We start from the raw sequence: 18,047 nt of genomic DNA, 5'->3' as shown, positions 1-18,047 counted from the left end.
TAACTGCTGCAGAGCAAAATAAAGAAAAAAGAATGAAAAGAACAGAGGACAGTCTCAGAGACCTCTGGGACAACATTAAACGCACCAACATTCGAATTATAGGGGTTCCAGAAGAAGAAGAGAAAAAGAAAGGGACTGAGAAAATATTTGAAGAGATTATAGTTGAAAACTTCCCTAATATGGGAAAGGAAATAGTTAATCAAGTCCAGGAGGCACAGAGAGTCCCATACAGAATAAATCCAAGGAGAAATACGCCAAGACACATATTAATCAAACTGTCAAAAATTAAACACAAAGAAATCATATTAAAAGCAGCAAGGCAAAAACAACAAATAACACACAAGGGAATCCCCATCAGGATAACAGCTGATCTCTCAGCAGAAACTCTACAAGCCAGGAGGGAGTGGCAGGACATACTTAAAGTGATGAAGGAGAAAAACCTGCAACCAAGATTACTCTACCCAGCAAGGATCTCATTCAGATTTGATGGAGAAATTAAAACGTTTACAGACAAGCAAAAGCTGAGAGAGTTCAGCACCACCAAACCAGCTTTACAACAAATGCTAAAGGAACTTCTCTAGGCAAGAAACACAACAGAAGGAATATACCTACAATAATGAACCCAAAACAATTAAGAAAATGGGAATAGGAACATACATATCGATAATTACCTTAAATGTAAATGGACTAAATGCTCCCACCAAAAGACACAGAGTGGCTGAATGGATACAAAAACAAGACCCATCTATATGCTGTCTACAAGAGACCCACTTCAGACCTAGAGACACATACAGACTGAAAGTAAGGGGATGGAAAAAGATATTCCATGCAAATGGAAACCAAAAGAAAGCTGGAGTAGCAATTCTCATATCAGACAAAATAGACTTTAAAATAAGGACTACTAGAAGAGACAAAGAAGGACACTACATAATGATCAAGGGATCGATCCAAGAAGAAGATATAACAATTGTAAATATTTATGCACCAAACATAGGAGCACCTCAATACATAAGGCAAATACTAACAGCCATAAAAGGAGAAATCGACAGTAACACAATCATAGTAGGGGACTTTAACACCCCACTTTCACCAATGGACAGATCATCCAAAATGAAAATAAATAAGGAAACACAAGCTTTAAATGATACATTAAACAAGATGGACTTAATTGACATTTATAGGACATTCCATCCAAAAACAACAGAATACACATTTTTCTCAAGTGCTCATGGAACATTCTCCAGGATAGATCATATCTTGGGTCACAAATCAAGCCTTGGTAAATTTAAGAAAATTGAAATTGTATCAAGTATCTTTTCCGACCACAATGCTATGAGACTAGATATCAATTACAGGAAAAGAGCTGTAAAAAATACAAACACATGGAGGCTAAACAATACACTACTTAATAACGAAGTGATCACTGAAGAAATCAAAGAGGAAATTAAAAAATACCTAGAAACAAATGACAATGGAGACACGACGACCCAAAACCTATGGGATGCAGCAAAAGCAGTTCTAAGAGGGAAGTTTATAGCAATACAATCCCACCTTAAGAAACAGGAAACATCTCGAATAAACAACCTAACCTTGCACCTAAAGCAATTAGAGAAAGAAGAACAAAAACATCCCAAAGTTAGCAGAAGGAAAGAAATCATAAAAATCAGATCAGAAATAAATGAAAAAGAAATGAAGGAAACGATAGCAAAGATCAATAAAACTAAAAGCTGGTTCTTTGAGAAGATAAACAAAATTGATAAACCATTAGCCAGACTCATCAAGAAAAAAAGGGAGAAGACTCAAATCAATAGAATTAGAAATGAAAAAGGAGAAGTAACAACTGACACTACAGAAATACAAAAGATCATGAGAGATTACTATAAGCAACTCTATGCCAATAAAATGGACAACCTGGAAGAAATGGACAAATTCTTAGAAATGCACAACCTGCCAAGACTGAATCAGGAAGAAATAGAAAATATGAACAGACCAATCACAAGCACTGAAATTGAAACTGTGATTAAAGATCTTCCAACAAACAAAAGCCCAGGACCAGATGGCTTCACAGGCGAATTCTATCAAGCATTTAGAGAAGAGCTAACACCTATCCTTCTCAAACTCTTCCAAAATATAGCAGAGGGAGGAACACTCCCAAACTCATTCTACGAGGCCACCATCACCTTGATACCAAAACCAGGCAAGGATGTCACAAAGAAAGAAAACTACAGGCCAATATCACTGATGAACATAGATGCAAAAATCCTCAACAAAATACTAGCAAACAGAATCCAACAGCACATTAAAAGGATCATACACCATGATCAAGTGGGGTTTATTCCAGGAATGCAAGGATTCTTCAATATACGCAAATCAATCAACGTGATACACCATATTAACAAATTGAAGGAGAAAAACCATATGATCATCTCAATAGATGCAGAGAAAGCTTTCGACAAAATTCAACACCCATTTATGATAAAAACCCTGCAGAAAAAAAAAAAAAAAAAAAAAAAAAAAAAAAAAAGAGTTATCTCGGGCTTCCCTGGTGGCGCAGTGGTTGAGAGTCCGCCTGCCGATGCAGGGGACATGGGTTCGTGCCCCGGTTCAGGAAGATTCCACGTGCCGCGGAGCGGCTGGGCCCGTGAGCCATGGCCGCTGAGCCTGCGCGTGCGGAGTCTGTGCTCCACAACGGAGAGGCCACAACAGTGAAAGGCCCACGTACCGCAAAAAAAAAAAAAAAAAAAAGAGTTATCTCACTTTTTTAAAAGTTAATTAATTTTATTTTTGGCTGCTTTGTGTCTTCGTTGCTGCGTGTGGACTTTCTCTAGTTGTGGCGAGCAGGGGCTACTGTTCACTGCAGTGCATGGGCTTCTTATTGTGGTGGCTTGTCTTGTTGAGCACGGGCTCTAGGCGTGCAGCCTTCAGTAGTTGTGGCATGAGGGCTCAATAGTTGTGGCTCTTGGGCTCTAGAGCACAGGCTCAGTAGTTGTGGCACACAGGCTTAGTTGCTTCACGGCACATGGAATCTTCCCAGACCAGGACTCGAACCTGCATTGGCAGGCAGATTCTTAACCACTGTGCCACCAGGGAAGTCCATATCTCACAGTTTTTGTGGGTCAGAAATCTGGACTCAGCTTAGCTTGAGTTCCCTGCCTCTGGGTCTCTTATAGGCTGTGATCAAGGTGTCAGCTGGTAGGGGAGTCATCTTAAGGCTCAACTCAGGTGAATCCACTTCTAGGTGTTTGGCCTCTTTTTTTTTTTTTAATATTTATGTATGTATGTATGTATGTATGTATGTATGGCTGTGACAGGTCTTAGTTGCGGCACGCGGGATCTTCATTGTGGCACGTGGGCTTCTCTCTAGTTGTGGCCCGTGTGCTCAGTAGTTGCAGCGCATGGGCTTAATTGCCCCTCAGCATGTGGGATCTTATTTCCCTGACCAGGGATTGAACCCATGTCCCCTGCATTGGAAGACGGATTCTTAACCACTGGACCACCAGGGAAGTCCATGTTTGGCCTCTTAATATTGCTTACTGACTTGGCAAGGTCATCAGTGCATTTAAACAGATTTACATATATTTCCCCCATCATTTTTAGTTATTTTCAACAGAAGGGTCAGGGTACTTAATCAACCAAACTCTTATAGAGGAAAAAATGTGTCTGCTTAAGCTACTAAGGAGCAGAACTAAAAAGGAAGAAATGATTTTGTGAGAGGAATATATTTTTTAGCCCAGGAAGCTGTATGAGTTAGAGTCCAGTGAGGAGACCAAAAGCAATGATACATATTTCAACAGAGGGAATTTAATAGAGGGAATTGGTTACACAGGTGTGGGAGGGCTGGGAGGCACCAGGGTAGCCTAGTGATAGTAATTGCAGGAAGCAGTCCCCTTTCCTAGGGCTGGGGACACAAAGGGAGAAGACTGGCATTTCCAGAACCTAGATGTGTGGAGGAGAGGTCCTGTGAGGCTAGTGCTCAGACCTCTGAGAGGAATCTCTGCTTGAGTGCTGCTGCTAGCTCTGAAGGGCCCAAGGAGAGCCCTTATGTGGGAAGGAACAAGCTTTCTCCTTTCTCCTACCTTCCAGTCACCCTCTAGTTCCCCTGTTGTCCAGTCCTAACAGCTGGAAAGAGGAGAATGTAGTTTGCAGAGCCCTAGCCCCAGCATGTCTAAGCAGAGTATAGAAGAGTGGATGTGAAGGGGAGAGACAATCGCTTAATTTAAGAGGTTGACCTAGTGCCCCTGGAGCCTCAGGAGGCCTGCCCAACTCAGCCAGTGTAAGTCACAGAGGTTATAGGGTCATGACTTACACTGCTGCTGCCAACCGTGACTTCAGAACTTCACAAAGCACTTATTTATAATAACTGGTATGAAATAACAGCTGTTTCTCCCTTTTTTTAGAATATGAAATATTACCAAGGTATCCGGGCTGCTGTGAGCAGGGTGAAGGACAAAGGACAGAAGGCCTTGGTTCTTGACATTGGCACTGGCACTGGACTCTTGTCAATGATGGCTGTCGCGGCTGGTGCTGACTTCTGCTATGCCATTGAGGTGAGGCACACTCTTCACATGTGTGTCCTGTGTCCTATGTGGGAAGTCTGTTGTGTCCCTTGCACTCTGCCCATCTGTTTGTTCACAGACAGACATTCATGGATTGTTCACTCCATGCCAAGCACAGGGTCAGGTTCAGAGAACACAGAGATGAATCAGACACAGTTCCTTCCTCCAGGAGCTCATTTTCTTCCCCGAAAACAGTGGTTCTCAGCCTTGGCTGTGTGTCAGAATCACTGAGGAGCTTTAAAAAAGCTAATGTCTAGTCAGTCGTTGTCATGTCCTCCCCCCAGCTACCAATTTTAATTATTATTCTGGGATGTGGCCTGGGCATTGAGATTTTTGAATGTGCACCAAAGTTGAGATTACTACCTTAAAGGTCCCCACAGAGCCAGCCATCTTACTACATTTACCAATAGTTCTGCAGTTTGTCATTTCTTTCCTTTAATAAAACATTAAACATATATTATTTTTCTGATAATGTAAATAATACATATCCTTATACGAGATTTGGTAAATATAAAATAAAAATGGTGTGTTAACTCAAAGTTAACCATTGTTAAAATTTTGGTGTATTTTCTTCCAAGCTTTTGGGAAAGGGGGCATGTGTTTAAGCACTTTGCCCTACAAAATTTGGTTCATATGGTGATTAAGTTGCAGATAACAAAGCCCCAAAATAATAGTGGCTTAAACAGATAGAAGAAGTTTTTTGCTATCTCACATGAAGTGTAGAGGTCAGCATTCTGGGTGTTCTACCCAGACTCCTTCCAGCTCCCCTGCCACCCTTTGCTTACAGGGTGGCCCTCATGCTTATGGTCTAGAAAGGTAGGCATTTTAGGCTGAGGGAGTACCGTGGTGTGTTTGGGGAAGCGTCATCCAGAGTTGTGGCAGAGGGTTGTCATGGTAGAAAAACCCAGAAAGGTGGATTATAGCTAGACTCCGGAAGACCTGAGTGTCTCAATAAAGACTTTTAACTCTAATATCTTGAGTTAGGTGTTCTTAACCTGAGGTAAGAATAATGGGCTTCAGGTCTCCATAAAAGTCCTGAGAGGGGTGTGTGCACGGGTGCATGCGATTCTGTACACTTGCCTCAGGATTTCATTAAATTGATTAAGAGCCATTTCTTTGCCTTTGTGGGAGTCTTTGAGCTGATAAAAAGAAATCAGTGTAGGCTCAACTAGATTTTTCTTTTTTTTAAATTTTCTTCCAGAAACATTTTAATAAAAATTGGCCATTTCCAAGAAACGCCCACTGCATGCCCACCAATAAAAGGGAACCATAACAGAATAGAAAATTTACCATATGGCTGTGATTTAAAGAAAAAAAAACTAGTGCACACTCAAGCACACCAGCAAAGTCAAATATTAAAGTTACATTCTTTCTTATGGGCTATGATTAGGATTCTGAAGAGACACTGAAATAAAACTTAATACAAATGCTGAACTATTCAGGTCAAAGAACCTCTACAGAAGCATCTGACCTCAAAGGCATTCCAGTTTGAGACTCAATTTCCAAGTAAGCCATAACAAATGAACACAAGACATACAGCATGCAAGGAGGGATTCTGTAGCTCCCAACATACTCTGAACCTGATAGAACAAATCTAGGGTTTTTTTTAAATTATTATTTTTCTTTAAACAATTGCCAAGACTGTAATCAAAGATAAATAGAAGGCACAACAGTTTTGCTCTGGTTTTGTGTTATTCAGATTTTTTTAAAAAAAAATTTTTTTTTTTTTTTACAAATACAAATTAAACATGAAAAAACTACTTCAAAAAAAACCTTACAGTTCAAGAAAAGCTTATCAGTTGCATTCTAGACATTTAAAACCTATTTCACAATTTAAATTTCAGTGGTAAAAACAGTAGGTTTTGGAACTGTTTTGTGACCACGTATCCAAAGAAAAACTCCACTAACACCTTTAATTCAGTTTTTAACCATACCAGAGAGAATCTAAATTGTCAATTTTTCCAACAGCAATTTTTCCACACCAGAGGGTAGTCATGACTCAAAGAAGAGACAGTTTGGGTTCTTCCTGCCTTAAAAGTGTTTATCAAATCCTGTAATTCTCACAGGCTTTTGAAACATGTAGAAAATAAGTAAGAAATATTCCAGTGAATGAAACATACCAAATGTCAGTAATAAGCAAGACACATTCCTTTGGGGAAACTGTTAAAAAGAAAACCAGTCTGTATATGCAAGTAAAACAAGGAAATGCAGTCTTTTTTTTTTCTTCTTTAAAAATCCATTTTTCCTAAAATATCATTCCACAAAATTGGAAGTGAAGGACTAAAAGGTGCCGGGGTCGGTGAGAGAGGGGGAAGGAGCACACACCATTAATACAAAAAGTAAAATTGTACAAACATAAGCAGTGTCTCATAGACTAGAATCAGATTCCAAGATACCAAAAGTTGGCTGAAGAAATTCACCATTCCGTGGGAGCTAGGGTTTGTACTGCTGCCTGAAGATTGGTGAAGAGCAATTCACTGCCTTGGAGCAATGCCCTTTCCCACTCCAAATCCTGGTTTCTGCACCATGCCTCTTCGGGGGGTGCCTGTCATCCCACCACCGAGCCCACTTCGAGGGCCTCCAGGTCCCCGCAGGCGGTTATCTCGGCGATCCCCTTCCCGGGTGGCTTGAGTCTTCTTTTCTTCTACATTCAGGCGGACCTCACCTCTGAACATGATGGGCCTGTTGCTAAGGACCTTCTGAACAGGCTCAGAATCATCAAACACAATGAACCCAAAATTGGGTAATTTCCCACCGCTGTTAATACGCAGCTCCACCACATTCCCATAATTTTGAAAAAAATCTTTAAGCTCTGATTTGTCCACCTCATGAGGCAGGTTGCTGATAAAGAGCTGGTGACTGTCAGGGTGTCTCACGATTCTTTGGGGTTCAGCATCACCTTGCTGAGCAGCCTCACAGGCTGGTCTAGGTCCCCTCTGGAGAGGAACATTTATTCGCTGTTCTCGAACCCTTTGATCCCTCTGAAGCCTCTGCAGTGGAATTTGAGATTCAGGCTTAGACTCCGGACGAGGCTGTAAAGCTGGTACTTCAACAGCATGAGGTGGTATCCCAGTAACTGGAACAGCTCCACTGGGTGGAAGGTTCTTGCTGGTCACAGATGCCCAAGAAAAGGTTCTCAAGTCCTTCTGCACTGTCTGGGCTGTCTGCAGGTGCTGGAGAAGAACTCTTCTGAGCATCCTCAGGAACAGTTTCTTCCAATACTGACTCAGACTTTTCCTCTTGGACTTCAGACACAGGTTCTTGCTCCGGTTCTGGTTCAGGATCAGGCTCTGGTTCAGCAACAGGTTCTTCTAAATGTTCTTCTAAGTCACTGCTGACAGTTTGATCATAGGAAGTTCCAGAATCGTCAGGTACCACCTCAGGTGTCTGCTGTCTTTCTTCAGGTTCCTCTACTTCAGATTCTTCCTGAGGCTCAGGGACAAAGCCACCAAAGACCTCATCTTGGTATCTGAAGATAACATTGTGAACATAGAACTTATTTTCAACAGAGCTCTTAGGAGCAAGGACAAAGGTCTGCATGACTCTTCTCAAAGCCTGGTTGTTACTAGAGAGCAAGCCCATCACCCGGGCCACCACACGGTCATGCAGAGTGGCATGAGCATCGACATGACAGATCTTAGTGTGGCAGTTGGTGAAATGTTGTGACATCACTTTCCTATGGATTTCTTTCTGTCCATAGACTGCATCTGCTGGCTTTCCATTTGAATCCAATCCCCCATGGACATAAGAAGAGTTCTTTCCATAAACTCTGTGTAGCATGTCTGGGGCCTGGTTCAGCAGTGTGTAATACTGTCTCACAAATTCCCGCCCGACCAGCAGGGGACTAGGCTTCTCCATAACCATTGCTTTGGTCGATTCAGCCCACACGGCTGAGCGGGAGAGGAACGAGCTCTGCTCCACAGCACGGCAGAAAACGAAAAACTCAACTAGATCTTATTATCTTTGTAAATGAAGAAACTAAGACCCATAGAGGTTAAAGATACAAGCCCCACAGTTAATAAGTAGGAGAGCTAGACCTGGAGCTTGGTCTTTTTAGTTCCTAATATGGTGCTGACTCCACATTGGTAGCTTTGATGGGAGGGTGCGTGTGTATGTGAGGGTTAGTTTTCTAGTGTGGGTGTCTGGGGTGGAGGCAGGGATGCCATTGACTGGAAGAGGAACTCAGAGGAAGATAACTTACTTTGCAGGAAAGACGGTGCATTTCATTTTGGACGTGTTGAGTATGAGAGAGGTCTTGTGGCAGGAGCCAGTATATATGTGGACTGCTAATTAAAAATATAGGGTGAGAACATATTTTTCGATAGAATTGGTAGGACTGTACTCTTAGGTTTTTCCATATTTTTACATCACTTACCTGGATTTCTAATTCTCTTGCTGCTCTCGCCTGTGACTCTCAGACCTCTTCCGTTTGACTCTTGACATCTTATGGTGGCCTCCCAGTTTTTGTTTTAGTGACTACCTGTTTGATCCTCTGTTCTTCTTGTCTGTGGATTGCCCTGTGGTTTCAGTTCTGCCTCAGCTTCATGGCAACAGGAAAGACAGGTCCAGAAGAAAGAGTGAGAGAACCTGCTGGTCCTTATAGACGGAAGGCTGAACCTTGAGAGAGTTGCGTATATAGTGGATTTGGGACTCACTTGCTAAAGATGTAAGAGGTGAAGCTGGCAGTGTAGGAGGTTGTCCACGGAGAGAGAGTACACTGAAAAGAGCAGACCTTGGAACACGCCTGTGTTCAGGGGGCTGAGGGAAGAAGAGTGGCCATAAAGTCAAGTCCAGACAGACACGAAGAGACCCTAGAGGGTAGGGGCAGACTGCATAGAAATCGTGAGAAAGAGGGATTGGTCAGTAGGTGTGGATGTTATAGAGCAGCACTGTCCAACAGAACTTTCTGATGTTGAAAATCTTCTATGGCTCTACTGGCCAGTATGCTGGTCCCTAGCCACATGTGGCTGCTGAGCACTTGAAATGTGACTAGTAGGCCTGAGGAACTGAATTTTTGAATTTTATTCAGTTTTAATTTACATTTAAATAGCTACATATGGCTACTGTATTAGCACAGGTGTAGAAATTGAGCAAGATGAGGACTGAGAAAGCTGTGGGTTGGCAGCTAGGAGGTTATTGGTGACCCCCCTTTAGGTGTTATTTTCAGGAGAGTAAGGTTGAGGAATGGATGGAATATAAGAAATCACAGACATTGACTGTAGGCTTCTCTTTTAGTACATTTGAAAAGGAAGGAATATTTGGGGACGGTGCACTGGTTACAGTGATTTCTGTGGCAAATGCCTTGAAAATGAAGCATGGTCCTGGCTTCCTCTCTTTCTTCTTTTTAAGGGCAAAAAGAACTTTCCCAGGCATCTCTAGCAGACCTCTCTTTAGGTATCATTGGCCAGAATAAGGTTGAATGCCATTTAACTTACCTCATTGACCTTAGACCAGACAGGTGCACCACTTGAAAGAAGGTCAGTTCCCCAAACTGATTTGAGGTCTGGGGGAGGACACAGAATGATGTTGGGAAGTCAGCTTCAGGGTTCATTCCAGATAGTGTTTGGGGTGAGTTCTTGAGTTCTTGGTGGCTGAGGAGGAGGCTGTGAATAACAGAGCCTGAAGGGTCAGTGGAGGAGATGAATAATAAGAGGCAGGAGGGCTGAGAGGATGGTGTGAGCTTGTGATACTTTTGGGGTGGAGGTAAACTGATAGGTGAGAACTGAGGGCTTGAGGCCCTCAAACTGTGAATACATCAAAACCATCAAGCCAGAGCCTAGAAATAATTTGAAACAGATTGTGAAGATTTTTTTTCCTAACTGAGCACATATGCATTCTTTATAGAAGAATATAGCATTTCCCTTTTGACTGTAATAAAAGAAATACATGATCATGGCAGAAAATATGGGTGATGCAGAAAAGGTCCTAGAAAAAAATGGAAATCTTGTCATCGTGACCAGGCACTTTATCATTTTCACAAATTTCCTCTGTCTGTGTGTGACCGCATGTGCATCTGTATGTTTTATGCAGTGACGTGGTTGGAGCTGTGCAATCTAAATTGGGCAGGCTGGAAAGTAAGAGTTGGAGAAACTTATGTTTATGTTTAGGGACATTTGAAGGGTTCAGGGAAGACTTCTGTAGGTGGGGGGATTTGTGCTGCCCTGGAAAGTTGGGTTTGCTTTGGCAGGTGGGGGTAGGACAGGGAAGGCTCAGGCTTGCCTCCTGCACAATGAGGACATCCGTGTGGCTGTAGCATTGGTTGTGTGTGTGTGTGTGTGTGTATGTGTGTATCGGGTGGAGGGTGTGGGAGGGGAGTAAGGCTGGGTAAAGTAAGGTGATAGACATTTTGGAGGGCCTCAAATACCGTAAGAAAATATAGGCTGTGTTCTGCTAGCAGTAGGGATTTGAGACAGTTTTGAGCAGGAGGGTAACCTGCTCACACTTAACATCTACTACAGTTACAGTCTCACTTTCCTCTAGAGAGCACACACACTTCCTGTCCCAGGTCACAGATCATGGTTTTGTGAGGCAAGTCCCCTTCCTGGTTCCCTCTAGCATAGCACTGGCACCTGCCATCCTTACTAGGTAGCGCAGCCTCCTTGGGAGCCCCCTGCATCCCTCCTGTGCCTGGCATGTAATGGGAAGGCCCAGCTGCAAGTTAAGCCCAGCGGAATCTCATCCTTTTGTATTCATTTCCAAGACACACGTTTGGAGAAGTATTTAAGCTACATGGATGAAGTCTTGTTTATTTATTAAATGAACCCAAATCAGCCCAATGAAGTATTTTGCCTGTATCAGATGGTAACAGAGGTACATTTTGTGTATTCAGGAAGAAATTCTGTAGTGTATGCCTCTTTTACTACAAGTCATAGGACCAGAATCAAGGCATATCTTGGGTTTTAGGATGGTATTTAATTTATTGCTCATTTTTACTTGGATTTTGTCTCTAATTTTTAGGTTTTCAAACCTATGGCTGATGCTGCTGTGAAGATTGTGGAGAAAAATGGCTTCAGTGATAAGATTAAGATTATCAACAAGCATTCCACTGAGGTGACCATAGGGCCAGGTAAGATCAACACATCCTGTGTCAGAAGCTTTACTTGCTCTTGTAGGAGAGAGGAAAAGGTTTATTCCAGTTTGTGGAATAGATGTACCCAGGTAATCACAGGACTAGGGCCTCTCCATGTGTTGATCTGAAGGTAAGCACTTTGCTTTTCTGTTAGTTTATTTCTCTACTAGTTAAAACAAATCAGGAATGAGTAAACCAGAGCCAATCAAGTATAAGAGTGGTGATGCAAACAAATGAAACCTTTTGCTTAAGCAAGTTGGAATTCTTATGTGGTTCAATTTATCTGAATTTTGAGTTTTATCAGACAAGTAAAACTAAGTTGATAGTGGAAAGAGGTTTGCTTAGTTCCGATATCCTGTCTCAGTATGCAGTGTGAGAGATTTGCCTGTGTAGCTCGGTCTGTCCAGGTTTTCAGAATATTTTTTATAGTTTAGGAATTTGAATCAGACTTCTAACATTTCACATGTCACTGATACCAGAAGAGCACAGTGGACAAGAAGCTTCTAGGGGGACTTCCCTGGTGGCACAGTGGTTAAGAATCCGCCCACCAATGCAGCGGACACAGGTTTAAGCCCTGGTCCTGGAAGATCCCACATGCCACGGAGCCACTAAACCCGTGCGCCACAACTACTGAGCCTGCGCTCTAGACCCCACGAACCACAACTACTGAGCCTGTGAGCCACAATTACTGAGCCTGTGTGCCACAACTACTGAAGCCTGTGCACCTAGAGCCCGTGCTCCACAAGAGAAGCCACTGCAATGAGAAGCCGTGCACCGCAACGAAGAGTAGCCCCCGCTTGCCACAACTAGAGAAAGCCCGCAACTAGAGAAAGCCTGTGTGCAGCAACGAAGACCCAATGCAGCCATAAATAAATAAATAAATGTATTTAAAAGAAAAAAAAGAAGCATCTACCTAAAGTCAACATTTTTCTCCCATTTGAAAAACATTTTTTGTGGAGAATTGGAAACATTTACAAAAGAAGGGATTACTATACCCTTTATTTATTTTTAAAGCATAACATACATATAGAAGAGTACACAGATCATCCCATTTTTAATCAACATTTTTGAGGTATAATTCATGTAAAGTGGATGCACCCATTTGAAGCGTATAGTTCAAGTTTTAACAAATGTCAACACACTTGTAACCACTTCCACCATCAAGATACTAGAATGTCTCCATCATGCTCAAAGAGATTCCTCATGACTCTTTGCAGTCATTCCCCCCCATATCCCTGGCCCTAGGCACCCACTGATCTGCTTTCTTCAGTATAGATTAGATTGGCCTTTTCTAGAATTTTGAGTAAGTGAAATTGTACAATGTGTACTCTTTTGTGCCAGCTTTCTTTTCTGTAGCACAGTGCTTTTGAGTTTTGTCCACAGTGTTTTATGTAAAAAGTATTCATTTCCTTCTGTTACTGAGCAGCACTCCATGTGTGTACATCCCATAATCCGTTCATCCCTTCACCTATTGATGGACATGGGTAGTTTCTTAGATAGGTGTTTAGGTTCACTGATCTTTTCTTTTGTGGTGTCTGATCTGCTGTCAAGCATATCTAGTGAACTTTTCATGTCTGATATGTATTTTTCATCTCTGAAAGCTCCCTTTGATTCTTTTTTACAACTCCCGTTCTATATGTTCATGTGTTCCTTTAAATAGTTAACATATTTATATTAGCTGTTATAACATCCTTCTTTTCCACTGCCCCTCTGTCTTCTCTCGGTTTGTTCTATTGACTAATATTTATCCTGGTTTTGGGTCCTGTTTTCCTTCTTTGTGTGTCTAGTAATTTTTATTTGAATGTTGTGTATATTGGGAGATTGGCATTGCTAAGTGCTGAGTTTTGTTTTCTTCCCTTAAAAGCTTTGTCTGGCATGCAGTTGGGTTTCTTGCAGATCAGTTTGATCCTTTCAAGGCTTGTTTTTAAGCTTTGTTGGAGCAGGGTTAGAATAGCTTTAAGACAGGGTTTCTCAACTGCAGCACTTTTGACATTTTGGGCCTGATAATTCTTTGCTGGGAGAGTTGTCCTGTGCATTGTGGGATGTTTACCACTGGCCTCTAACCGGTAGAAGCCCATAGCACCTCCCTCCCCCACACCATTTGTGTCAACAAAAAATGTCTCCAGACATTGCCAAATGTGCCAGGTGTGTGTAGGGGGGTGGGGGCAAAGCTCCCCCTATTGAGAACCCTTGTTCTAAGCCAGCTTTAGCCATACTAGTACAGCGTGACCTTTCTGGGGTCTCTGCTGAGTGCCTGGGCGCTGGCTAATCAGAACTAGAATGTTTCTTAGTCCTGTGAGCTCTGGCAGTTGTTCAGCTTATAGCTACGTGGTCATCCTTTGCCCGGCCTTCTAGAGGCTTAGCCTGTGTGTGTGTGAATATAGTCAGCAAGAGACATGAGGGGAACCCTCTGCAGATTTCTGAAGCCCTTTTTCTGTGTAACTTCCTGTCGGGCTCTCTCCCTGAAGTGTAGCCTCCTCCACTCCCTTGAACTCTTTGCTGTCTCCTTATTCAGCAAGACACTTTGCTTGGCTTCTCACTCTGTGTACCGAGTACCATGGTCTGGAAAGTGCCTGCTGGCTGGAGGCCAGGGCAGTAGTAGGGGTCACTTTGTTTCCCATTGTTCGACGTCTAAAACCACTTGTTTCATATATTTTGCCAGGTTTTCTAGTTGATTATGGTGGTGGCTAAGTCTGATCCCAGTTACTCCATTTTGGCCCGAGATCCTGAGAGCGCGGAGACTCACCTGCCGAGCAGCCTTTGCCGTGTCACTCACTCTGTGCTCTGCCCTGTGCCTCCTCCAGGCTGTGTGTTGTTCACGCCAGGCCCCTCATATGTTTCTTAATATTTTTCTATGTAGTGCTTATGACTGCAATAATGAAGTAATTATGTAATTATGTATTTAATGTCTGTATCCCCACACAGCTGAAGCATCCTGAGCTCATGGACTATGTAGTCTTATTAATATTAATTCCATTCCATAACTTGGCACAGGGCCTGGCACATGAAAGAATTCAGTCATTTGTTTAGTGAGTAGATTGTCAGCTTTGCTTAGTCCTTAACCCCTTGTAAATGGAACTTTGTTTCTACTTCTTCAACTTGACAAGTGGCTTCCTCACTGCCCGGGCTGATGGTCTTTTCCCTGCTTTACAAACACCGCAGCTTTGGTACTTCTGCCATTCAGTCCTTCTGAAAACTCTCCCTTCCCAGGCCTCAGTGACATCTCCGAGTCTTGGTTCTCCTTTGCAGCTTCCTTTTTGCTCCCAAATGCATATTTCCAAGCTTCTGTTCTGAGCCCTTTTAAAAAATGGCATCTGAGTTTGTTGCCTATTCCCCAGAGATGGATTGCATGCTGAGACGTGTAGCAGCCGACTTGGGGTGGCATTTATTCATTCATCCAGTCATTTGGTGAAGACTTCTGAGGCACCTGGGGTAACTGCCCCTCCTCTGGCTCCCCCTGCACCCTCTGTACCCTTATAATTAGTACTCACAGGCTCCCAAAAAGTATTTGTTGAAATTCATTAGATCATAAAGCTTTATTTTTGAAGCAGATTTGGGCAATAAATCATTTTAAGTTACATAATTGGCTTAAAAATTATTCAGAAGGTAGAATTGGTAGGGCTTGGTGATTGATGAGATGTAGGGTGACAAAAAGGGAGGAATCAAGAATTTAGCTAACATTTGCTGACTGTTACTGGGTGCTCAGCATTGTTCTAGGCACTGGGGTACAATGGTGAACAGGCCAGTCAGGGTTCCTGTTCTCCTGGAGCTGGTCAGTGATGCCCAGGTTTCAGGACTGTGTGACTGGTGGTGCCGTTCAATTGAGAAGAAATGTTGGACAGAGAAGCAGGTGTGTGCAAGTGGGGTGGTTGGCTTAGTATGGGACAGTGTATTTCAGTTGGAGTTTGGCACGGTATCAGAGAGGATGGGCAGTGACCCAGGAGGGTGGTCTCTGTGCCAGGAGACAGAAGTTTCTTCTCAGCTTCCTTTCACGTTGTGCTGCCATTGAGAACACGTGTACTTCATAGGAACTGGATAGGTTTTACCTTTGTTATTTGAAACACCACCAGGTGAAGCAGATCTTGTAACCTACCACTCTTTTACAGATGAGGTGACTTATGGTCAGGACTGAGGGTTCAAGGCTAGAAAGTGGGACCCAGGCCCAGCTCTCTATGACTCAAGGTTCAAGCTCCCTCTACTGGGTCCTTCTTTGAACCTCTTAATGCTGCTCTTTTCTCGCTTCATCTGTGATACTTGTCTTCTGTGTAGGGAAGATGAGTGGGCTTTGTCAAATTGTAATTCATGAGCCATTAGGAGTGTTTACAGTTAATTCTCCATGATGAATACCCCTTCCAAAGTCAGTTTTATCTCGCTCATTAAAAATTGTAATTGTAGAAGTAACATTACTTTACATTATATTATAGAGGTTTAAAAAATAGAGTTAACAGAAAGACCTTCCATAATCCTACTGTCCTTAAAAAACTGTTATTTGGGGGATTGTTTGGTAGCAAGAAACTAACTTGATTAAGGGGGATTTAGTGTAAGGAACTGGGGTTTCTGAATCCTGGATCTCAGTTGTATCATTGGGTATCAGTGGAATCAGCCTCTCTCTTGCTTTAGTTTTCTCCCCGTCTCTGCAGCCTAGAAATATCTGAAGTACCAGCCTTCAGTTTTTGCTTTTCAAATAATTTTTGCTAATTTAATAGTTAATAGTTTAATTGTTTGTATCTCTCTAATTGCTAATAAGAATGAAAATTTTTTCATATATTTGATTGATTTGCTTTCTGTTTTGAATTGTCTATTTGTATTTTTGCCTGGTTTTCTTCTTGGGTGTTTGTAGTTTTCTTATCAGTTTTACAAGTCCCTTGCAATATTAAACATACAGAAAAATTGATAGAGTAGTACGGTGAACACCCATGTTCTCTTAACCAGGACTTAGTCACTCGTTAGCATTTTGATGTGTATGTGTTATGTCAATGTGGATTTTATTTTATTTTATTTTGCTAAACCATTGAAAAGTCAGTTGCAGACATGATGACACTTCTGAATACTTCAGCATATGTTTGTGCTTTCAATTTTAGTGACCTATTAACCTTTTATCTTTTACATATTTGCTATTAATATTTGTTCCAATCTGTTGCTTGCTTCTGACTCTTTCCTTTTGTTTCTCAGATGGTGACATGCCATGCCGTGCCAACATCCTGATCACGGAGCTGTTTGACACAGAACTGATTGGGGAGGGAGCACTGCCCTCCTATGAACATGCACACAGGCATCTCGTGCAGGTAGGGGACTGAGGGCCTCCTTCAGGCAAATTGCTGTGATCTCAGTTGACTCACACAGCTCTCATTCACACACCACGCTCTACATAGCCTGAGCCCTCAGTACCTCTCTGTACACCTTAGGGCACCCTTTGATTCCTACGAGATTCTGATTGTCCTCAGTTATGACTTCTGTGCCTCTTGAATGCCAAGTCTTAGTAGTCTTAGAGTCAAAAGACTAGAAACTATCTTCAAATTCAATTCAGCAAACATTCTTTGAATGTCACCTGTGTGTAAGGTGTTCTAGCATCCAGGGAGAAGTATAAGCCGTTATTCTTGCTTCTCCATCCACACTAGTCAGCAGTGGTAAGGACTTGATGGGCCAAATGGAGAGGTAGGCAGAAGCAACACTGACATTTGGTTTAGGGCTGGTGGAAAAGGTCAAGGCTCAGGAAGGAGATGAGGGCATGTGTGGAAAGGGTGGAATTTGGAAAGGCACTGAGGAAAAGGAGAGATGTCCCAGGTGGAGGACCTGTTTGGTAGGTCAGTGGGAACACCAGCCTAAGGTGCTTGTAAGCTAATGTGAAGAATGGGGTAGAGGATAGAAGACCTTGAATGCCAGGCTGTTCCAGATGAAGGAGTTTGGGTGGTGATAATCTTTGGCAGGTTTTTTTTTTTTTTTAATAAATTTGTTTGTTTTTATTTTTGGCTCTGTTGGGTCTTTGTTGCAGTGCCCAGGCATCCTCTAGTTGTGGCGAGCGGGAGCTACTCTTTGTTGTGGTGTGCAGGCTTCTCATTGCGGTGGCTTCTCTTGTTGTGGAGCATGGGCTCTAGGCACGCAGGCTTCAGTAGTTGGGGCACACAGGCTCAGTAGTTGGGGCTTGCAGGCTCTTGAGCTCAGGCTCAGTAGCTGTGGCACACGGGCTTAGCTACTCGGCAGCATGTGGGATCTTCCCAGGCCAGGGCTTGGACCTGTGTCCCCTGCATTAGCAGGCAGGTTCTTAACCACTGCGCCGCCAGGGAAGCCCCGACAGTTGTTTTGAGAAGGGAGAGATATGCTGAAAATGTTAGCTCAGAGATGTTGGTCTTGCTTTTTTATGAACATAAACTGGGAGGTGGAGACTCAAAGGCAAAGGCCGGCTGGGGAGGTGTGAGTGTTTG

The 18,047-nt window shown here is 42.7% G+C and overlaps 2 protein-coding genes across 2 annotated transcripts in view; one reads left to right on the top strand and one right to left on the bottom strand.

The window, feature by feature from the left end:
- Nucleotides 1-18,047, top strand: part of PRMT7 (protein arginine methyltransferase 7) — a 50,997-nt gene that overhangs the window by 13,879 nt on the left and 19,071 nt on the right. The window contains exons 3-5 of the mRNA XM_082607285.1: nucleotides 4,398-4,547; nucleotides 11,514-11,622; nucleotides 16,798-16,910. Of these exons, the coding sequence (XP_082463411.1) occupies nucleotides 4,398-4,547; nucleotides 11,514-11,622; nucleotides 16,798-16,910 (372 nt within the window). The remainder of the gene's footprint in view (nucleotides 1-4,397; nucleotides 4,548-11,513; nucleotides 11,623-16,797; nucleotides 16,911-18,047) is intronic.
- On the bottom strand, nucleotides 6,976-8,520 carry LOC309794356 (ras GTPase-activating protein-binding protein 1-like). The gene is given in 2 exon segments (XM_082605759.1): nucleotides 6,976-7,717; nucleotides 7,719-8,520. Coding segments are annotated over 2 exon segments (1,389 nt in total). The 5' UTR covers nucleotides 8,421-8,520; the 3' UTR covers nucleotides 6,976-7,030.

Source organism: Mesoplodon mirus (genome assembly GCF_964341445.2).
Source record: "Mesoplodon mirus genome assembly, chromosome: 19".
NCBI classification, from domain to species: Eukaryota; Metazoa; Chordata; class Mammalia; order Artiodactyla; family Ziphiidae; genus Mesoplodon; species Mesoplodon mirus.
The sequence above is the reverse complement of the archived record's forward strand: the minus strand, read 5'-3'. Positions and strand labels throughout refer to the sequence as shown.